We start from the raw sequence: 24570 nt of genomic DNA, 5'->3' as shown, positions 1-24570 counted from the left end.
GTTAAGGTGAGTGATATATAATAATAATTTTTTTATATTTAATTTATAAAATGTAGCATTAATTTTTTTTTTACAAAAGTTTCAATACGATTTGAATTCTCAGAAAATTATCTTTTAAAATTTTATTGTTTTGGGATTTTATTACTTGTATACCTTCACCTCGAGCTGTTTGTTTATATTGAGGTATAAAGGGATATAACAATAGAAGAAAATCCCAAAGATAATTTAATTAATTGAAATTCAAGTCTCGACCTGTTTAGACGTGCTCAATGTTAGAGAACTTTGTAATTTCAACAGCAAATTTATTTATTTAGGAAAAATTATTAGCTCCGGGAGTAGTCGGAATTTTACAAATCGCGAACGAAAATGTTATAGAAAGTTAAACTTTTTTTTGTCATTTTAATTTACTTTTTGTTTCGGAAGTGTTTAAAATTATTAAAATCGCAATAGCTTTTTGAACATTTTTTTTTATTTCGTAATTTAAATGTAATTTTTTCAGCGTTCAATATTTTTTTAAACGCGAGTGTTTCCAGAAGATTTAATTGCTCCAAAATGAGTGACACAGAGATTGGAAGCTAAGGTTAGTGATATATTTTTTATAAATAATAATTTTTTTCTATTTAAAAATTTTTAAATTTATAATAATGTATAATATTTATAATATTATAATATATAATTTATAAATTGAATTTATAAATTTTTACAAATTGAATTTATAAATTTTTACACATTGAATTTATAAATTGAATTTTCACGAAATAATCCTTTAAAATTTTAAGTATTACAACTTTGGGATTTTATTATCTGTATACCTGCACCCCAAGCTATTTGTTTACATCGAGGTACAAGGGGTTATAACAATATGAAATTTCCAAAGATAATTTAATTAATTTAAACTCCTGTCTCGACCTGTTTAAATGTTAAATTAATTTTTTTTTTTTACAAAAATTTATGTACAACTTTAATTTTGACGAAATTTTCATAAAGTTTTATTATTTTGGGATTTATCTGTATATGTTTACACTTAAGTACAAAGGGTCATAGGAATATTGTTGAAAAATCCCAAAGGTAATTTAATTAATTGAGATTCCTGTCTTGACCTGTTTAGATTTAGTCAACGTGAAAGTATAAATTTTGTAATATTAATATAACAGCAAATTTATTTATTTCAGAAAAGTTATTCCGGGAGTGCTCGAATTTTTTAAATCGCGAACGAAAATATTTTATAAAAAGTTTTTTTTTAAGTGTTTTATTTCTTAATTTAAATGTAAATTATTGAGCGTTCAAAACTTTAAATCGCGAGTATTCAGAAGATCTGTTTCAAAATAAGTGACAACAGCGAATGGAAGCTAAGGTTAGTGATATATTTTTATAAGTAATAATTTTTTTCTATTTAAAAATTTGTAAATTTATATTAATATAGAATATTTATAATATATAATTTATAAATTAAATTTATAAATTTTTACAAATTGAATTTATAAATTTAACTTTCACGAAATTATCCTTTAAAATTTTAAGTATTTCAACTTTGGGATTTTATTATCTGTATACCTGCACCCCAAGCTATTTGTTTACATCGAGGTACAAGAGGTTATAACAATATGAAAATTCCAAAGATAATTTAATTAATTTAAACTCCTGTCTCGACCTGTTTAAATGTTAAATTAATTTTTTTTTACAAAAATTTTCGAATATTCATAAAGTTTTATAACTTTGGGATTTATCTGCATACCTCAATCCCGTGTAATTTGTTTACACTTAAGTACAAAAGGTCATAGCAATATTGTTGAAAAATCCCAAAGGTAATTTAATTAATTGAGTTCCTGTCTTGACCTGTTTAAGTTTAGTCAAAGTTAAAATATAAATTTTGTAATTTTAACAAATTTATTTATTTCAGAAAAGTTATTAATTCCGGGAGTGCTCGAATTTTTTAAATCGCGAACGAAAATATTTTATAAAAAGTTTTTTTTTAGTGTTTTATTTTTTAATTTAAATGTAAATTATTGAGCGTTCAAAACTTTAAATCGCGAGTATTCAGAAGATCTGTTTCAAAATAAGTGACAACAGCGAATGGAAGCTAAGGTTAGTGATATATTTTAATAAACAATTTTGTTTTTCTATTTTAAAAAATATTTCATTAATTTTTTTTTACAAATATGTAAATAAAATCTTAGTTTACGAAATTATTTTTTATGTTTAGAAAAATTTATCAATCAAAGTATGATAAATTTTACTATAATTTATTTCGAATATGGTAAAATAAAACTGGATTTGGAGGAATTCGAGGGGCTGTTCACTCTCGAATACCCGATTTGTAAGGTAGAGAATATATTAGGTATCTTCCGAATATTCATCAATTAACATAAGAAAATGTAAATTTCTTGATTCTGACTATATTGTATTTTAATTAGAGATTACCGACGATTATTGAAAAGGACGTTCGAATTTGTCGAATACTATGCGAATCCAAACGAATCTCGTCGATTCCAGTAAAATTCTAAATCATGCAGTAAGAATTGTTGCGAGTCACGAATGGTTACGGAGACATACGAGCGAATTCGGCGGCGAATTATACAATTAATCTATTTTTCTTGCAATCTTACTCTTGCAAGTAATTACTTCAAATAAAATGAAAGCACTATTTCCCTTAATTTCAAAATAGGAATTACAAAAATGACTAGCAATCCTTAAAAATCTTTAATGAATTCTCAAATATTGTTCAATTGGATTTTCAGTGAACAGCCCCTCGGAGGAATTAAAAATGTTGATAGAAAAAAAAAAAATCTTTAATTGACTTTTGGGCATTATTTTTTATTTACAATTATGATATTTATATATGCTACTGTACAACAATAACATCTGTTGTAATCATCTTCTAAATTCTATGACAAGCATAAGTCATTTTAATATTTACTGTCATGAATATTTTTGTAAATTCACTCACTTTCTTTCATTAATTTATCAATACACAGTACAATAATAAAGCCACAGTTACAATTTTTTTTTTCTCATTTCCAGATAAATCTTTTGTTTTTTTTTTTGACAATATAAAATAAATTTAAATATCAATTCTCTAAATGCATTAATTGAAGCAACTATTTTGTAAAAAAAGATTTTTGAAATTAATAAATTATATAAATATTGTATTCTGCAATTGAAATTGCAGAAATAATTTTAAAAAATGTTTATAACAAGAAACAATTGTGCTCTGCACAAATATATATATATATATCTCAATTTTGATTTTCTTTCTCTCGAAATAATTTTAGCGGAAATTTATTCCAAAAATAATTTTATCACTTTAAATTTTTCTTTTTTTTCGAAAAAAAAGGGTTTCGAGAAATTTATTTGCCAAGTCTTTCGAACATAATCAATTTCTCCTTAAAGCTTTTGGTATCGGTCGATACCTCGGATATGTTTCCATTAAGCATATTTTGTAAATCCTCGTCATTTTTATTTGAAAGTAAATTATTAAAGAGCATTTTATTATCTTCAGGTTTGGCTAGGGGTGATGTTGGTGGTGAACTTTGATTTTTTTTCAAAAATACATTAGTGCCACGTTGATTGTTGCCATTATCACTTGCCATTTGTGTCACAATTGTAATGGCCAACAATTGATGAATATCGAGATTTTCCTTCGATTCAGATGATTGTCTCCAATATGATTTATCATTATTAGAAATCACAGACTTATTTTCGTCATTGCCATCGGCGTTTGCTGATTCTTCCGTTGATGTACTGTCGAAAAATTCCTGAAATAAAATTGTTTTTTTAGTATCTTTTAAAAATTAAAAAAATATAATTAGGAAATTAACATACGGATTTATCGCCCCTATCAATGATATTATCCATGACTTCATCATCTCTTCTATCTTGTTCAAGATCCTTTTCAAGACTATCGAGTGTTTCTGTACTGTCTGATGATTTATTTCTTCGATCAGAGCCAAGAGTATCAGTGCTTCCAAGTTCCGAACTTTCCGATGACTTTTGAAGTCTTGGTTTAGGAATAGGTGTTGGTCGTCTCTCATCGCATTGTGTAATTATTGGCGATGATGGTGAATCATTTTTACTTGGAATTCTTTTAGGTGGCCTTCTTACTCGTCGACTATCGGGTCTCTCGTCAAGTTCCGGATTATCGGAACTCTCGGACGAACGCCAAAAGTTCTTTTTAAATTCCACATCAATGTCCGTTGATTTTTCCACAGCGTCCAATCTCTCGAAACTATCTGAAGATTCTGAAAATAGTTTAGTACGCGTTCTTCTGGAAAGATTTATATCTGATGCGCTGCATCTTTTTTGCAGTGGTACAATTTCCTCTAATTTTTGATGATGACCGAGAGCATCAAAATTCTCTGTTGACTTGGACATCACTTTGGTCGTGGATCTTGAAAAATAAATTTTCGATGTATATTTTTTGATAATAATAATTAGTATTTTTATTAGCATTTTGTAGAATTTACCTGCGTGGTCTGAAATCGAAACTACTGCGTCGTCGTTCAATGGAATCGTCACTGGTTAAAGTGTCAATGACCTCTAAACTGTCCGAGGATTTAGAGACTCGATCAATACTCTTTGAAATAGGATTTAGGAATCTTCTCGTCGACGGTTTTGTCTCTTCATTCTCGATGAGTTTATCGAAACCTTCCGTTGATTTCGAGAACCAAGGTAATGAACTTTCCAGACTGTCAGGCGACTTTGAAAGTCGATTAGATGATGACCTTCGACGTGGTAATTTAATTTCCATCTTCTCCAAAACTTCCGCTCCCTTCGAAGTTCGATTAGAAGGTCTGTGAATGGAAAATAAAAAATTAATTTTTTTCCTTCAAAAATAATTTTTTTCGATATTTACAAAAAAGAAATTATTTTTTTTTTTTGTTACCTTCTCGTGATGGATCGATTTTCCGGGGAATGATCCTCACTGTCGATGGTATCGTTAAAAGTTCGAGAAGGTGTGGAATCTAAACTATCAGGCGAAAGTGATACGACACTACTTGGTTTTCTCGGTAGTTTGGCTTCTAATTCTTCGAAGATATCAGAATTCCTCGAGAGTCTACTCGATGATTTCCTCAATATAGATACATTTTTCGATTCAATTGGTGAACTTGCATTACTGCTACTGATGAGCTCAAGACTGTCTAGAGTATCTGAACTCTCATTTATGGTCGGTGGAATATTTGTTGAGGTAAGGCCATTTTGAATTGGATTTCTTTTCGGTGGTCTTCTGTTCTTTGGTCGAACAGATATCCTATGATGGGCCGCAGTGTGATTTAAACTCGCAGTCTCCAGTTGTGCTGTAGAAAATTCATAAATTAATTATTTTATTTATTTAATAAATTTACAGGCCTCGGATTATACTTTTTTTTTTTTTTGACTTTTTCCAACTTTTAAAAAAAATTTTAAACAAAAAAAATTTTCTTTTCGTATAAAAAGCATATTTTCTTAATTTCCTTTTTTTCAACGAAGCTGAAGTACGCAACGTTTATATAAACGATTTTTAAAGAAATAATTTTTTAAAATAAAAAATTCTATAATTTTTTGCCTAAAAATTATTTTTTTATAATTTGTTGATTAATAAAAACTACAAGAAATATTTTTTAGACAAAAAATTATAGAATTTTTCATTTTAAAAAATTATTTCTTTAAAAAATTATTTCTTTAAAAATCGTTTATATAAACGTTGCGTACTTCAGCTTCGTTTTTTTCAATTATTTAACAAATTTTGACTAAAATTCTTTGTAAATTTAATTATCTCCAACTATTTTTCAATTAAAAATATTATGATAATCAATAATTGATTGAAACTTAATAAAAAGTCAGAAAATAAAATTTGCAAAAAAAATTCAATAAAAAATTACTTCAAGTTTAATTATTTTCAAAAATCTGAATTGTAAATAAAAATTACAAAAAAGATTTAGAAATTCAATTTTTGTTTCTAATTTTATTAAAATTTGAGTCTTAGTTCTTGAATACTTATTCGAAATAAATTTTTTTGATGATATATTCTTATTGAGGAATTAATCAAACCAATTTAATATCTAATAATTTTTTTGGGAATTTAAATCGACTAAACGACTTTTTTTGCGCCATAAAATTGTTCCGAGGCCTGATAATTAATTTAATTAAGTAATTTAATTAATTTATTTATTAACTAATAGGTCATGTCCTTTCAGTATTTTATAAAATTTATAAAAATAGATATAAATGAAATTAAGAAAAATACATTTGGCTGCATTTTTACGTTTAAAAAAAATCTAATAAATTAATTTAATTAATTTATTTAATTTACTTATTTAATTTATTACTATAATTAAGTTGATATGGACAATTAAATATCGTTTATTATTTATGTATTTTATTTTCTATTTATTTATATTTATTATAAAAAATAATTAATATTTTACATTTTTTTCTCTCTTTCTCTCTCTTTTTAATCAGTTTAAGGGTAAATTTCATAAACTACGTGATGTTATCTTTATTTCGTAATATTAATATATTATTATTACGAAATTTAATATAAAAGGGAATTGAATTAAATAAGTTAATTAAATAAATAATTAATAAGTGAATTAATTTTCACTTACGTAAATCCTCCTTTTGCGTTGAGGCAATTCGTTCACTGGAATCTTTTATCGTTCTTGTTACCTGGAAAAAGAGAGAAATTAATTTAAAAAAAAAAATTACAGAGTAACAATATTGTTAATTAAAACAATATATTTTTCACAAAACGGAAAAATTATTTACAGTTTCCTCTGCCTCGTAGACTTTTATATTCGTTATTAAAAAAAAATATTCTAATCAATTTTTACAATCATTTTGATATAAAGTGAAACAGACTAATTTCTTTTAAAAACAGGAAATCACTGTCATATCCTTTTTGCATCTAATTAAATGATTTCTATACGGGAGAATAAAATTCCGAAAAATAAAGAAAATTAAAAAAAATGAAAATTAAAAAAAATGAAATTAGACAATTTGTAAATAATTATTTTTATTTAAATCGGGATTTTTTGCCTTAATTAATTAATGTAATTTAATTTATTGATATTTAATTATAGGCAATTTGAACTTTTCAATAAAAAAGCGAAATGTATTTTCTGTTTCATAAATCTATTGAGGGGGCAAAAAAAATTTTTTTTTTTTTAGTAACTGTACTCGTAACGTTGGTAATTAATTGTAAGATAACGAGACATTCTAATGATTTTGGAATGGAAATCATAAATAGCAAAAGATTATAAACTAGCCGCCGGTGGTTATATAGAGAAATTATCGATGACACTCGTGAATAGGTTCCCTATTTGCTGTTCTCATCTCTCGATGCTATCTGCTTTTCCTGTCATCGCATTTGAAGTATATGATATTGTCCCAGGAAATATCGCGAACGTTGTACGTTAATTCTAACGGTATGGCTCTCTGTCAAGTTTGCCAAGTGCAACCGCTTACCATCGATAAAACCGGTTGCAGGTGCCAACATTTTTTTTTTTTCCAAAAAACAAATAATTTATTTTTCCTTCCCCCACATTTATCAATTTGAATTTTTTAAAAATATTTAAAAAAAAAAATAATTCTTGGTACAAAAATAGTTAAAAAAAAAAAAACAAATAGTAAAATTCTTTCTATTTTTTTTTCTCGTATTTTGAACTCGTACCTCACAATCACTTTTCCTACGACTTATCGTAGGAAGACGTTGCCTGTTCTCAGCTCTCGACCTAGTTTGAATCTCGATACCGTTCTTCTTCACTTCACTATAGATCTCGTAGGCGGGTTCCTTGCTGCCATAGACACCAATTGAAATCTTTGGCGGTGAACTTTTGCGATTTTCTTCATTTCGATTAATAAGTCGTCGTCTCTCGACAGGATTGAGATTTAATTGTTCAATTATGGCCCGAATATTAGTCGATATATTGCTCTCGCGATGTGACACCACCATTATTGGTTTTTTTTTTTTTTTTTTTTTTATTAGGTCGATTTTTTTTTCTTCTACTCGATCTCAATTAGCCAAACAAAACAGGTCTGCCAAAGGCACTGTATATTAAATCGTTTTCTCATAGAATTTCTCACTCGAGCATTTTTGCCCTCATTTTGCCACCTGAATCCTCATTCGCTTCCCACGTTTTGACCTTATACCTTGAATGATCCAAATTTTTTTTTTCGAAATAAATTCTTTTACAAAAAAATATGGAAAGTTTGAAAAAAATTATTTCCACATTTAAAAAAAATCAGATGAAAGTAGAAATTGTTTTGTCTTTGAAAATCCGAGGAAACGGAAATTGTTTCAGATTGTAAAGATAAATGCGGAACGCATGCAAGAGAACTCATGTCCCATAACTTTCTATTTTTTTTTTTTTTTTTTTTTTTTGCGTTAATTATTTATTAATTACAAAATCATGAAATGAAAATAATTTACTAATTAATGGTCCAGATTATTCAAAAAAATTGGAAATTTGGTTTTTATTGGTCAAAAAAGAAAAAAAAAGGGAAACAAAAGAATTTTGTCACAATAGAAGTTGAGTAATAATACAAGAGAAAACAATAACAGATGAAGATATGGAGTTGTAAGTTGACAGATGATCTTTTTATTCTTCGTGACAGACAAACAATGGAAAGTATTAGATTTCTGTATTTAGCTATTTATACACATTGTTCTATTAGATTTTTTTTTAGTCGTAAAATGCAAAGAAAAATATGCAATTTCAATCTTGGAAAAAATTTTTTTTTTTTATTTTTTCCCCTAAAACGAGGAAAAAGGCAAAAGTAACGATTTGGAAAAATAATTCCATTTGGCAAAATTACAAAAAATAAAAGTAGAAAAAATAATAATAGAAAAAATAAAAAAATAGAAAAAATAAAAAAATAGAAAAAATAAAAAAATAAAAATAGAAAAATAAAAAAAATAAAAAAAGAAAAAAATAGAAAAAATAGAAAAAATAGAAAAAATAGAAAAAATAAAAAAATAAAAATAGAAAAATAGAAAAAATAAAAATAGAAAAATAGAAAAATAGAAAAAATAAATAAAAATCAATAAAAATCAATAAATTTCACTATAGTATGGGTAAAATTGCAAAATCTGAAAATTTTTTTTGAATGGGACAAGTCATTGTGCACAAAGTGAATGGATGGATCGATCCTCTCAAGAGGTCGTGGTTCAAAAACCTACGCTCGCGCTACAATCGCCCACAATGATTCTGATTCTGATAAACCACAACCGATTTCCTTTTACCATTTTCACTTACAGTATCACAATTTAATTTATTGTACTCGAGAACATGTCAAAACAATTTTTTTTTTTTTGAAAAATATAATTTTTTATAATTGATATGATTCGATTTTGAATTTAATTTGATTTCGATTCCAAATTCAAAAAATTAGAACATAATTTGTCATAGCAATTTTTGTATGGAAAATATAATTTCGTATAATTGATGATTTTATAATCAATTAATTTTTGAATTTAATTTTGATTTAAATTGAAAAAAAATTTTAATAATGTTTAGCAGAAAAAAAAATTAAATAATGTTTAGCAGATAAAAAAAATTAAATAATTTTTAGCAGATAAAAAAAAAATTTAAATAATGTTTAGCAGAAAAAAAAATTAAATAATTTTTAGCAGATAAAAAAAAATTAAATAATTTTTAGCAGATAAAAAAAAAAATTCGTTACTTCTGCCATTTCACACCTGTTTGGTATCACCTGTTCGTCCAATAAAAATTCTGTTGGATATAAAACTGTATATAAATTCTCTAACCGGATAGGTGTAGGTACTTTAACCGGAAATTGCGGAATACAATATAATTTGTCACTCTCTGGCCTTTGCAAAAAGACTTTTTGTTGAAGAGAAAGGAAAGGGAGGAAAATAAATATATATTTTATGAAAATATCAACCTACTAACCTTAGACGAAGTAATCGGTTTTTTTTTAAAAAAAAAAAGAAGAGGTTGAGATAAATATAACTATTAGAAGTAGAAAAAAAATTTACTTCTTCTTTGAAAAAAATTTCCAATTTGTGAATTCGAGTCGAATATTTATGGCCATTCGAGCAAAATTGAAATTATCTTTCAATCGTTACGTTTCTTTGTAAAGTCACAATCTTTCTTCAGAGAAAAGTCCTTTAGGCGTTACTTTTTTTTTTTTTTTTTTTCATTGTGTAATAATCTTGACCATAAAAATTTTTTACCCTCAGGCTTAAAACACATTATTACTAATCGGATGAATTGCAATTGATTCCATTTATCGTGGGAAACTGCGGCATTTTTTAAAATTTACATAAAAAAACAAAATTAAAAAAAAAAAATAATTAAAAAAGTAAAAATATAATTAACATAAAAATTAATTAAATTAAAATACATTTTCATTTCGCGAATCATGTTCAATCGTAAAAAGAAATGGTTTATTTAAATCAAGTAGAAACTTTTTGTCGAGAGTAATTAAACAATTACCTATTACGAGAATTTCAAGGAAATCTTTGTGTACTATATATATAAAATATATAAATGAGGAACAAATTTTCAATAAATTGCATAATGGAAAAAAAATTTATTAATGAGATTATAGCGGGTGAAAGTATTGGATTGGTACAGAAATATGTGATAAAAAAAAGAAAAAGAATTTTATTTTTATTTCAATTTATTGATACAAATTACTTTCTTCGTCGATATAATTAAAAAAAAAAAAATTACGAACTTAATTATGTATCTCATTTAATATGGAATTTGATTTAATTTAATTCCATATTGAAAAGAGAATAAATATTTTATGAAACCTTATAGCTAGGATAGAAGGGGATGACCTCGGCTCTATATATTCATATGATAGATACTTTTAAATATCTATACACAAATATGTGTAAATTACAATTACGTGTAAATTTCACATAAACGTCAGTGTATAGATATATTAAAAAATTGTTGGAAAGTTGTTTGAGAATAGAAAAATAAATTATCAACATTTCTAATTAAAATTGTACTGATTTTTTTGAAACTTTTTTATTTGTACCATTTTTTTTTGAAAATATTTTCATATTTCTAAAAGTGCTTTTAATTGTTTTCAGGAAACATACAAGATTATATGAAGAAAAAAAATGGAAGGTGTGCCTGAAATAAAAGATTAATTCCCCGGAGAGAAATTTCCGTCTTTTAAAAAGTGAGTACATTTTTTTTTATTTTTAAATTACATCCAATTGAGAGGGCCCATTAAAGCTCATTATTTTATATTCTATAATCAAAATAATTCTTCTCCTAATCGATAATTATCATTTGTTTTTTATTTTTAATTTCCATTTATTATTTATACCAATTTTCCTTTTTTTTTAAATTTTCAATTAACTTTTATTTTTAATATCTAAATTTTAACGTATAGAAAAAAATTACTTTCTAAATTACATAAAAGAAAAAAAAAATTTTGTAAAATTAATAGTAATTTTTTACTAATACTTTAGTAAAAAAAAAAATCAAATACTAACATTTTACTAAAAAATTAAAATAATTACTCTTATTCAAATTTTGAATCTATTTTTGATTACAATAATTTTTATCGTAATAGTATTTTCCTTTTAAAACAAATAAATTTTTATTGCAAATTAAAATTTACATGTGTTTGAAAATGAAAATTTTAAGTTTCCTTCACTAGTTTGGAATTTATTGACGTAAATGATAAGGTAACGAGCTATAACAATCCTTTAAATCCGAATACCACTCGTCAACGATAAAATGCATTTTGTTTGAATCATTCACATTTTCTTGTACACGATTTTTCAATAAATCACAAGGTAAAAAAAAATATTTTACTTTTTAAAAAAAAAAAAAAATGCAAAAGATTAATAATAATTTGTATTATTTTCTATACAAAATTTATTTGGTGAACTGAGAAGAAATGTAAATTATGAATTTGACACTCTTTAATGTGCCCACTCATACAACTCTTTCCTAATTAATAAAACATTATGCAAGGATTTTTTTTTTTTTGCACGAGGTGTGATTTCAAAATTCGTGGGTTGAATTTTCTCAACTCCTTTTTTGACAAGTGAATCATCATCTTGTAATGTGAGATGAAATATATTTTTCACATAATACAATGTTGGAGAAATTATTTTTTTTTATTCAAAAAATTTGTTTTGATTTTTTTTAGAAAATTATCAGAAATTGATATTATATCTTTCGTAGGAAAATTCACAATGTATGTAAAAATAATTTAATAGTTTTACATGAAGAAGAGGATGTTAAAATAAAAATGTGGCACGTTGCGAATACAACGAGAACTATGCTCGCATTTCCGTCGCATTGTCACAGAAAATGAGAGAAAATATATACAGCTCGAGAGTAGAACGTGAACTTTTTTTATCAACAACCTATTTGATAAAATTAATTCTATAAACAAATTTAGTAAAATTTTTAACTAATTTTAATTAATAACTAATTATAATTTTATACAATGAGAAAAAAATTTATTTAATTCAAATAATCGGTTTATTATCAAATAAATATTTACTTGAACCAAATAATTTTTATTTGAATTAAATAAATTATATTTGGACCAATAATTTTTGTATTTGAAACAAATACTATTTAATTGACTCAAAAATTATTTGGTTAAAGTAAATATTTATTTGATAATAATCAAGTAACCAAATATTTGAATCAAATAAATTTTTTTTTTCAGTGTAGTGACTTTATATCATTCTAATAAGATAAAATATTAAAATATTAATTATTTTTGCTACGTGAATAATACTTAGGAAAAGACAATCATAATTTTTTTTGTTTAAAATCATAATTTATCTTATTCATTTAAAAAAAAAAAATAACATCAAGTTTTTTCTATTTAAGCACGTCTTAAATCGCGTCATAAGAACAGGTTAATGCAATAAAAGAGATTTAATTTACACGGTCTTACCTCGTACACGTCTCACTTTAAACTGGATAAACATAACAGTCAGTGCCATGTTACACAATGACATTTTTCAACAATAAATATTCAGTTCCTTAATTTTTCGTAAATAAAAGACGGTATTAATTTTCTTTATAATAAAAAAAAAACATTTGTAAAAAATACAAAATATAAATATTTTTTTAAAAACAGAATTTTTTATATTAAAAATTACTAAGCTGATAATTGATACAAAAAATTGTTTATTTTTTTTCAGACAAACCAGAGGAACAAACACGAAAACTCAAGGAGTTCAAGAAAACCTATCCTATATCGGAAATTTGAAAAAGTGGAAATAGAAAAGACAAAAACTGAAAAGACTAGTACTCTAAAATAAAATTGAAAACCTTTAAACCTTTCTTAAAAATCCTATTGAAACTTTGAACCCTAATGAAAACTATCTTGAAACTCGTACAAAAGTTAAAATGTTCAATAGTGTTTTCATGAGGTTTGAAAGGTTTAAAAGTTGAATAGGCTTTTTATGATGGTTAAAGGTTAAAATTTTTAGAGTTCCAAATACGGAGTGCTTGCAATGTAAAAATATACTTCAGCGTCTGATATAATAAAAAGAAAATTGAAAAGACAAAATTATCAACGTGGTAATCCAATTTTTTAAACAAAACCGAAAAGACACTTAGAAATTAACATTACCGACTTCTAGTAAAAATTGAAAAATGATAATATAAAAATTACCGGCATAGGAATCTACCTTACCGACTGATGGTAAAACAGTTTTTTGAAAAATGAAAATATAAAAAATTACCGACGTAGGAATCTACCTTACCGACTGATGGTAAAACAGTTTTTTTTGAAAAATGAAAATATAAAAAATTACCGACGTAGGAATCTACCTTACCGACTGATGGTAAAACAGATTTTTTGAAAAATGAAAATATAAAAAATTACCGACGTAGGAATCTACCTTACCGACTGATGGTAAAACAGTTTTTTTGAAAAATGAAAATATAAAAAATTACCGACATAGGAATCTACCTTACCGACTGATGGTAATTACCGACTGATGGTAAAACAGTTTTAATTTTTTTGATTTTTCCAAAACTGTTTTACCATCAGTCGGTAATTACCATCAGTCGGTAAGGTAGATTCCTATGTCGGTAATTTTTTATATTTTCATTTTTCAAAAAATCTGTTTTACCATCAGTCGGTAATGTAGATTCCTACGTCGGTAATTTTTTATATTTTCATTTTTCAAAAAAACTGTTTTACCATCAGTCGGTAAGGTAGATTCCTATGTCGGTAATTTTTTATATTTTCATTTTTCAAAAAACTTTTACCATCGGTCGGTAAGGTAGATTTCTATGTCGGTAATTTTTTATATGATCATTTTTCAAAAAAACTGTTTTACCATCAGTCGGTATGGTAGATTTCTACGTCGGTAATTTTTTATAGGATCATTTTTCAAAAAATTTGTTTACCTTCTGTCGGTAATTTAGTTTTTATTATGTCGGTAATTTTGTCTTTTCAATTTTCTTTTTGCTGTATCAAACGCTGAAGTAGATTTCCACATTACAAACAGTCGGTAATTTGTTATTATTTATATTTTCCATATATATAAATTAACTGTTTGTGATCTAATTTCCTTAAACAATAAGTGTTTGTTTTTGTTTTCTGTCCCTTGTGTATAGGAATAATGGCAATAGTAAAAAAAAATTTTCTTAATTAAGATAAAGACCACTTTCAGTTTCTCACATACAATCATTGAATTTGATACTAATTGTGCGTCAATTAATGGAAAGTTATAAAAGAACTCCCTAATAGGATATTTTAAAACTAGAACTTTCGCCAACTATCAAATGCATCCGAGATGAAAAGTTAGTCTTTCAAATATAAAATTATTACACAGACGAATCGTTAATATAAAATAATGCAATAATTCCAATTACTCTTTAAATTATTACTATTTTTATTATTTTCTCAATTTTTATAAACTAAAACTAATAATAAATTATGTAATTTCTGATTTTAAATACACAATAAGATTCTCTTGCCTAAGTGTATACTGTTTATAATTGAAAATTGTAATTTATTTTTCAATTTTCTTCTAACACTGCACAAATTAATGAAGAGAAAAAACTTCTCTGATTAATCACATGCGGCTATATGCACTGATCTTATCTAATCTAATCGCGTCAATAAGAATTACGCGCTTTCTCTGAAACAAACCAATGAAGCAAAAGGGGGTGAAGGAGTGGTAAATTCATTCAAGCGAGAATTTCGTGGATTGACCTAAAATAAGGAACCGTAAATTTACACGATTGTATATAGATGATGCAGGGCGAAAAATATTTTTCAATCTTCTTTTTTGCTGACAAATTTTTAAATACAAATTTGATTTTTTTTTACAAAAGTTAGGATTTCATACACGTGCGGAGGGAAAAATTAATTTCTTTATTTTTAATACTTTAAGGAAAAAGAAAGGAAAAAAAAAACAAAAGATACAAGGATTTCACAATCTTGCAATTAAGGCGAAATTTGCGAAATATGAATTATTCTCTGAACGAAGTTTATTTTTTGTTTTTTTTTAAAAGCAGAAACTTGGTTCTTGCTCGTGCGTCTCCAATTGTATACGAGGTTCAGCGACGCGAATAGGAAGTGCGAGAAGGAAGCATGCTAATTTCCATCCTCGATTCGTACTGACAACGAGAGTTTTCTAACCAATATAGGATTCGGTCTGATAATCGAACGTATTCCTCTATGCAGTAGTGTCATCTACCTTTTATGCAAAACAATTTTTGCCTACGAAAAAAAAATTTACAAATTTAATTTAATTACATAAATTCGTGAGCGATTATGGAGAATACATACAAAGAATCCTTAAAAATTTTGTCATGTAATAATTATATTATAGAAGAATGAAAAAAAAAATGATTGATATTCCAATGTTACAAGTGAAAGCGTTGCCCGGAATATTTAAATATGTTCACTCAATAATAATAATTATTATTGTTATACATCTTGCATAAGAAAAGCGTGCGTGCTTGAAAAAAAAAAGAAAGAAAAGAAAGAAATATAATCGCATGGAATCTCTATCTTCCGTTCCAAGAACAATTACAATGACATTATCGAAAGTACACGCAGCACGAACTTGGAAAAATTAGATCACGAAAATGATGAGAATATGAGATATGAAAACAAATGCTCAATTCGTTAATTAAGGCGCATTTAAACATTACGGAAAAAAAAGAATGAGAAAACATTTTTTTTTATCAAGACAAATGATTTTCTTATCGATTCGATTTTTTTTTGAGAGAAATTCACTTGGTTGAAAATATTTTCGATTTTGAAATAATATATGAAACATTATTCACTTGTTTTTTTCGTCACTTTTTCGAGCACAAAATTTTTGTAAATTTCACAAATGAATAAAACACAACAATTATTTTTGTAACACTTTTTCTTTCTTTTACATCTATTTCCATTAATTTGGAAAAAAAAAATAAAGAAAGCGATTAAGTATTCAGCTGGCAGGTTTTTTTTTTGAATTTCATTTTTATTTTTTTTTCGTTCAAACCTCACAATTTTTATTTTTTACTGTACACATTGCGGAAGGAGTTGCCGCATTCGCGAGAGTCACGGCGCAAAGACTGGATAACGATGGTCCTTTCGCGTATCGAGTACATTGCTTTGGGGATGGAGTAAAGTAAAGTGGGGGCGGTTGACTTTGGAGAGGCAATGCGACCATGAGTGAAGGGACAGGAGAGGGTAAAAAAAACGATCGAGGGTCGGACTGAAACTTTGCAGTAACGGTCTTATACTTTTCTATATATATATTATATATAATATACCTATGTACTACCTGCCAGCTGTTTAATACACAAACTAGATTTCTTTATTTTCAATTAGTTTTTCAATTATTTTTATTTAAGGAAAAAAATTCACTGCCCAATCAAATTCAATGAATTTACCTCCTCAAAAAAAAAAAAAATACACAATCCATCGACATTAATAAAAATAATTTAAATCGGTGCTCAAAATTTAATTCGAAATAAATTATTTCAAAATGAAATTAAAATTCAAAATTACTATTTGAAAAGGAATTTAAATTTTTTTTATAAAGTTCAAATTTTTTCTCGCAATTACAAAATATTTTTCACGATTTATAAATGAAGAGGATTCGCATATAATTTGACATTTCTCCGGTGTCAGTTTTCTATATAGGTTTGTCATTTACCTGACATTTATGTCGAATATATATACACATGTATATATGTATTTATGGCGGAAATCAACTTCCATGTTTCGCCACGCCGACTGAACAACATCACATATAAAAGTTTTATTTAACCAATTCAGAAAAATTTATTCTATCAACTTCACGGAATAACAATGTACGAAAAATATAATAAAAACCCCATTTTTTTTTAGAAAATTATTATGACGACTTTTTATAATAAAGAAATTTTGCTTATTTAAATTTTTGTAACAAATTCCTTTTAACTAAAAATAGAGGTTTATTATTTTGCTTTATTGCACAAGCATATATGCCATAAAAAATGAAAAAAAAAAAAAAAAAAAAAAATTCGAACCAAGAAACGGGACTGTCTTGACGACTCATGATTGTTATATGTTGGAGAAAAATCTTGAGGAGTGCCACAAAGATGAGAGGAGAGTCTCGAAAGATGAGAAACAAATAGAAATAAGAAATGAAGGGTATATATACTGCGAATGTTTAGACAAGAGAATAAATGAGAAAAAGAAAATAAATAAAACCCGGTATTTGAAAAATAAATTCGATTTTTTTTTTTTAAATTCTTGATTTCGAATTTTTTTAAATTTTTGATTTCTTTTAAAATTCTTTGCACTTTAATTCTGTTCTTGAAATTTAGATTAATAATAATAATAAATAGACAAAACTAAAAAATTAAATAAGTAAAAATAGTGGAAAGGGTATTTAAATAGAACAAAATTTATTCTCTACAAAATTTCGAAAAATTAATACCCAAAGGCCTATTTTTTTTAATATCAAAAGTTATTTTCGTGTCATGACTAAGACATTCGTAAATTACAATGTTTTCGAGAAACCGTGTCTGAGCAACCGAAATTAAATCAATAAAACTATTGGAAACATTAAACACGAGCCAAATTGTCGAAAAATGTACCTTTTACTAACAAAATCAATTTATAAAAAAAAAATTATTATTTTCGAACCGATATGCAAAAATTACAATTTTTTTTAAATCATTCAAAATTATTTTTTATATTTCTATAAAATAAAAATTTTAATTTCACTTACAATGTATTTTTATTTAATTTCTAGTTTAATTAATTAGAGGAAGTAAATTAATGATTGAATAAAAAATAAAGGAATTAACTTGCAACTTGTTATGATAATAATTGACTGTAATTTTCAATCAGTTGTATAATAATAATAATTAACGTTTAATTCGGCTACAAAGTATCACTGAATTTTTTTAAATTGGTATAGAGCAATTTATTTACAAAAGCAAAAAAAAAAAAAAGAAAAAAAGTTTTAAATTTTCTATCATTTCCTACAGTTACTCAAGCGGTTTTCTCGGTCGAAAGGAGATGAACAGTCGGTCATAAATTGGCAATTCTTTACGTAAGTTACTTCCAATCCTTTCATTTCAAATGTGCGAATAAATTTCATAAAAATTATTGCAATTTATATTTTTATGTAAGTTATAAAAAATTGAATTTAAATAAATAAAATTAATTCTCTATTAAAAGCATTTTAAAATTAATTTTGTTATCCATTACCTTTGAATTGTCTGACAAAAGCAGGAATTATCTACTGAGTGGATAAAGAAGAAAATGTAAACAAGTTTATAATTGTAATTATGTGAAATTATTTTCATTTCAAAGAAACTAAAGAAAAATGAATATTATAAAAAATTGCAATAATTATTTTTAAAAAATAATATTTTTAAAAAAATAATATTTTTGTTGGTAATTTTTTCATTTGTTGGTAATGAAGAATTTTCTCGGTAAGTATAAACTCAAGTGTAATAACTACTTTACCTACTTATCGTAAAGAATCACCTGTCGACTAGAAATCCTTTTTATCATTACTATATTTTCAAAAATTTTTTTTTCTGAAAAAAAGACTTTCCAAAACTATTTTTTTAACGCACAATTGAATTTTCCTTTTAATAAACTTTCTAAATTTGTATAGAGAATAAAAATTACTTATATGCCATTCAAAAAGTTTAATTCAAATTTTAGAATACTATTTCACAGTCTAATTAGAAAGTTGAAAGATTAAAATTAAATTAATATCACTACAAATCTAAATATGATTTTATATTAATTATATATATATATATACTTAGAAAGTTATAATTTCAAGATGAATTAAAGTACAAAGGGAATTATATTTAAAACCTACAATTCAGAATAATTTGAATTTCAAAATAGAGGGAAATTCAAAATGTACACTGAAAAAAAGTATCATTGATTTAAGAAAATTATATACTCGTCCTTATTTGATCTAATAATTTTCTTCATTCAAAAAAATTTATTAGTAAAAATTTTCTTGGATCAAAATAGTATATTATGTGGCAAGCACGTAAAGTAGTACTTTTTAGGTGAGGATGTAATTTTCAGTACGAGCTGTCGTTAGTGCGACGTAGGTGAGACGAAGGCGAGCTGTAGGTGAGATGAAGACGAGCCGAAGGCGAGTCGAGTCGAGCCGAAAGCGAGCCGAGTCGAACCGAAGTCGCACAGACAGCGAGTATTGAAATCATCCGAACCTAAAAATTACTACGTGCGAGCCACATACGCTATTTTTTTCGCCATTGTTATGAAAAAGTGAAACAATTTTAAAGAAAAAAAATAATAAAAATTGATAAATAAAATAAAAGCAAAAAAAAAAATTATGCAAAAATTAACAACTGCCTAAAAAAGACTTTATAGGGCAGTTTACTGCCTAAAAAAGACTTTATACGGCAGTTTGCTGCCTAAAAAAGTCTTTTTTAGGCAGTTGGCCCAAACTGCCTTAAAAAGTGCTACTTTATCTGCCCAAAACAGGCACAAAAAAGACACTTTTTCATGTCAATGGCGAAAAAAAAATATTGTATCAAATACGGACAAGTAAATGGAGTTTTCTTGATTCAATATTATTTTTTTTCAATGTGCTAAAATAAATTGTTTAAAACAAAATGTGTGATAATTTTAAAATTAAATTTTCGCTTTAATAAATACTTTTTGAAATATTTCTATTTTGTTTTTTTTTCGCTTTTTTTTTTCTTTTTTTTTGTCTAAGCTATAATTTTTTTTATACATATTTATTTAATTCTACAAAAATTTCTTTAAGTATAATATTAAACGCAACTTTGTGAACGGCATCACGCACTTTGCTAAGTAACGGTTATTACTTTTCACGAATACCACTTTATGCTATAGATCACAAAAGCGACTAAAGCACTCATTCGAAGAAAAGAATCCGCCCTGATTTCCCACGTTTTCTCACAATTCTAAAGAAATTTTATATAGCTCGAGACAAAAATGGAACTAAAAATAGAAAATATTTTTTTAAATAAAAAAAAGAATTTCATTCATTCATTAATTTTTGTTTCAATCATAAATGTTTAAAATGAAAAAAAACAACATTTAAATTTCTTACAAAAATTAGAAAGACATTTTTAAAAATATTTTATTCGAGAAAAGAGAAATTTGATTTTTTTTTTAATATAAAAATTATAAAAATGTGATTAAGAATTAATTTTCCAAATCACTTAAAGAATTTTTGTTGAATTAAATAAATATGAAAAAAAATTGTCTTGAAATTTGCACTTTTAATTTTTAAATCTATTTATAGAGACGATTGTTTTTTAAAGATTTTGAGCTTTGATCGCACAACTGTTTAAGAGAATATAATAATTCATTCTGATTCTAACATAGTAAATGTGCATCCGGCATGTTTATCCGTCGACGACAAGGCAATGTTAAAAGCAGAGAGTCGTGAAAATTTATCGCTCATTATCGCAGTTCAAGAAGTGCTGTATAAATTCTAACGGTATAAATTGCTACCTAAGAATCGGAAATATAATGATCAATTTTGTGACATTGCTCCTCAATAAAAAATAGTTCTATTGAAATTTATATATATCTAACAGTAAATTAATTAATTTATCACAATTATTTTATTCTACTTTGGCTTTTTTTTTCTTTGTATTTCATTAATTTTTTTGCCTCGAAAAAAAATATATAAAACTTTCGCTATGGAAGAAAAAAAAAAACAATGAAAAATAATTTTTAAGAACTCAATTTAGCAACTCTTTACTATTTTGAACTTTATAATATAATTGTTGGGACACGAACGTGAGAAATCTCTTTGAATTTTCCGCAAGCCTTGACCAATAACATTTAAAACCGTTTTCTCGGTAAGTTTATTACCCAGTGAAGAAAGAAGAAGAGAAAAAAAAAAGCCACGAGACGAAGTAAAATTGCAGTATTTTTATGACTTTTTAACGTTTCACGGCAAAAGGCAGAGGAAACCAGAAGAAGATTAACTAACGGGGGTTGGTATCATTCCCTATTCGCCACCTGTTGCTGCACGAGATTTTATACGATTTCTATTTTTTATTTCTTCTCTAACCTGTTTATGAAAAAATCAGTAATTAACTCACCCTTGTTTGCGATGAATCCTCTGATGATTTCTCATGAATTTCGTAGCTGCCAAAGCGATTCTAAAAAAAGGAAAACAATTTTATTATATTATTTTTTTAATAAAAATATACAACTGTTATCAAAAATATAAAATAGAACAAAAGTTCGTTTACCCCCATTTAAAATATTGGAATTGAAAAAGCAATGCAATTTTATACTATATAAAAAAACGTGACTGTGTACGATTTAATGTCAGAGGAGAACTGCATTAGCGGAGAGAACTTTCGACTGATATGATATGTAGAATAAAAGCGCTTTTTGCATTATCTCACCTCAGTGGTTTCCGGCTGATAGTGAATATGTCAGTTTGCAAAGTGAAAAACAAGTCAGAATGTCATATAAAAGAATAATAATGGTGTGTATAGACAAAAGAAATAATAATTTTCATTTGAATCTCTCTCTCTCACGCGTGAATGACTGAAAGGAAACGCTGATTGCAATAAATACGTGATCAATTCTAAAGAAATTTAATAAGTCATTCAATAAGAAGACAGAAGCTCAGCAGATTTAATTATTTCGAGAAAAAAATTTTTTCCAATTGAAATTTTTTTTTTTAATCAATTCCTCATTTTTTTCTTTTATAATTTTTTAATAATTTTCAATTTTTTTATTTTTCAGGGTGTCTAACAAGGGTTGAGAAAAAAATTCCCTGACTTTTCCCTGACATTTTTTTATTTTCCCTGACTTTATAATAACTTTATTTCTGCTTTTTTTGGACAAAAATATGGTTATTGACATATTTAACAATAAATTAATTTCTAATGGTAGTAACAAATGGTAATAAAAACCATTCAAATTTTTTTTGATTAAAAAATTTTTAAATTCACAAAAAATTTTAATTTTTGTAGAAATTTACCTGACTTTGAATGAAATTTTTTGAAATTCCCTGACTTTTCCCTGACCAACAAAATTTCCTGACTTCCCTGACCGTTAGACACCCTGTTTTTACTATTTAATTATCAATTAATTTAATTTATTATTTATTTTTATTTATCAATTGGATTTTGTTTGTTTTTTTTTTTTTTTTTGAAAAATGAATTGACAAAAAAAGTCTCAGAATATGAAATAAATTTTAATATCCGGTTTTTAAAAAATTGAAGATATAAATCTTTTGAATGTAAAAAGTCTTAAAATCTTTTTAAGTGCGACCTTTCTAAAAGTAGTTGAATTTCCTGAAATTTTGATTGAGAAAGGTTGAATGTCCTGTTATAGGAATATTATATAGCTGATGGTAGAGAGAGAGAGAGAGTGAAAGATAAACTTTTGTTTAAGAAAAAAAAATAAAAAAAAAAGAGGGCAATGAATTTTGAGAGAAAGTGCGACGATAAATCTAATGACAAGGGGTCGTGAACCTGATGGAGACAAGTTTGTATCTCTATAATATATATATATGTATATGTACTCACTTGAGGGGAACTCGTGGAATCCGTGGAGGTCGCAGAGGCTTGATGGTTCCGGTTCTCTATGACTGTCTTTATTTGCTCCAGCACCTGCAAACAAAACGTGCTTTAGTCAAGTTTCAAACACGCGACTCGGTTCACATAATACGCATTCATTTCGTCTCCATTCATTGACTTAATATTATCAATTCTCAAAATTGAACTGAATTTTTATTTTCTATTTAAATAGAATAAAAAATCAATTAAATTTTTCACTTTCAACTAAAATAATTCAAAACCGAAAAATTATAATAATATAATAATAATAATAAATAATATATATTATAATAATATAATTATATAATTCTAATTATATATTTTAATTAATTTAAAAAAAGGAAATAATTATATTAAAGGAAAGAAAAAAAAAATTTTTGCAATTATCAAATAAATAAAAGTGAAAAAAGCAAAAATTTGCAATAATGTTTTTTTTTTGTATAAAAGATATATCTTTGCTTGAAATGATAATAAAACTTCCCAAAGGATCGTGAGGCAACTTTCGAGTTTTGTATTTATAAAGTAACTGAAAAAAAAAACATTATATTGTTTATATCGTGAGAAATGTAAGATGAATTTGTATTTACTATATTGAATTACAAACATCAAACGTGAAAGTGCACTAATATACAATCATGCCCACTTGAACACATTAACTGGAATTGCACTTTAGGAATAAATTGTCTTTCAAGCAAAGGAGTATCTTCCACGGACAGTTGACTTTCACTCTTTCGAGAGTTTTATTATCGAAATACAAAATAATAATAATAATAATAATAATTTATAAGTCCCCTAGTAGACAAAAAAAAAAAATTAATTTTTTTTTTTTTGTCTAGCAATCAGTTGTGTTACAAAAAAAGAAAACTAAATATTAAAAGTTTTATTCAGACTTAATTGAAAGTTACTGAATCGTTACGGGTACTTTTGTTTTTTATTTTAATATTAAAATTTTAATCAAAATTATTTAAATTAAATTTATTTATAATAATAATAATTTTTTTCGCTATTTTTTAATTAAATTAATAATAATCTCTGGTAAGAGAAAAAAAATATTTTAAATAATTAATAAAACATTTTTTTTATCAGTTTTAAATTTGAAATATTATTATATTATTTATTTTAAATAAATTATAAAATTATATATTTGGAAATACAATAGTATTATTATTATTATTATTATAATTATTATTATTTCTCGGCAAATAATTAAGATCCTTAATAATTAAGTCAATTAATGAAATTGAAAAAAGACAATAATTTGAAAAAAAAAAAAAATTTGAAAAAGAAAATAAATTTTGTAATCTAAGGAATAAAAATTGTACTCACCCTTAATGATATCCTCTGCCTTTGGGCCACATGTGACTTGTACTCTCGGTTGTGTTCCGTCTCGTCTCCAGTATTAGATTGCCTTCGCTGAAATAAAAATTGAAGTAAATTTCAAGAGTTTCAAGAGTATGCGGCTAATCTTTAAGGAGAAAAATCGCTTTAACTTTCATCGTCTATCAGAACGGAACGGGCAGACACTTGAATAATAATAATAATTTATAAGGGAAAAAAAATGAAC

At 25.6% G+C, this 24570-nt stretch overlaps 1 protein-coding gene and 1 long non-coding RNA gene across 5 annotated transcripts in view; one reads left to right on the top strand and one right to left on the bottom strand.

Moving 5' to 3' along the window:
* Positions 1-48: 48 nt before the first annotated feature.
* On the top strand, positions 49-13996 carry LOC127281748 (uncharacterized). Of its 3 annotated transcripts, none has more exons than XR_007843088.1 (4): positions 49-580; positions 1901-2085; positions 11048-11139; positions 13139-13996. It is a non-coding gene; the product is annotated as an uncharacterized LOC127281748 (long non-coding RNA). The 3 variants fall into 3 exon arrangements; XR_007843086.1 differs by lacking the exon at positions 49-580 and adding an exon at positions 782-1354; XR_007843087.1 differs by lacking the exons at positions 49-580; positions 1901-2085 and adding an exon at positions 786-1354.
* LOC127281747 (dentin sialophosphoprotein-like) overlaps positions 3108-24570 on the bottom strand; it is a 67827-nt gene continuing 46364 nt past the window's right edge. The window contains exons 7-14 of one of the 2 annotated variants that reach the window (XM_051305622.1): positions 24333-24419; positions 22977-23060; positions 21531-21590; positions 6585-6645; positions 4883-5294; positions 4464-4790; positions 3823-4387; positions 3108-3755 (exon numbers count right to left, since the gene is read on the bottom strand). In XM_051305622.1, the coding sequence (XP_051161579.1) occupies positions 3348-3755; positions 3823-4387; positions 4464-4790; positions 4883-5294; positions 6585-6645; positions 21531-21590; positions 22977-23060; positions 24333-24419 (2004 nt within the window). In that variant the 3' untranslated portion in view covers positions 3108-3347. Of the gene's footprint in view, positions 3756-3822; positions 4388-4463; positions 4791-4882; positions 5295-6584; positions 6646-7648; positions 8128-16250; positions 16534-21530; positions 21591-22976; positions 23061-24332; positions 24420-24570 lie in introns of those variants that run through there. The other variant, XM_051305623.1, reaches the window with a different exon arrangement.

This window comes from Leptopilina boulardi, unplaced genomic scaffold (genome assembly GCF_019393585.1).
Source record: "Leptopilina boulardi isolate dan_hultmark-lab unplaced genomic scaffold, ZJU_Lbou_2.1 LbouV2_278, whole genome shotgun sequence".
In the NCBI taxonomy this organism is placed as follows: domain Eukaryota; kingdom Metazoa; phylum Arthropoda; class Insecta; order Hymenoptera; family Figitidae; genus Leptopilina; species Leptopilina boulardi.
The sequence above is the reverse complement of the archived record's forward strand: the minus strand, read 5'-3'. Positions and strand labels throughout refer to the sequence as shown.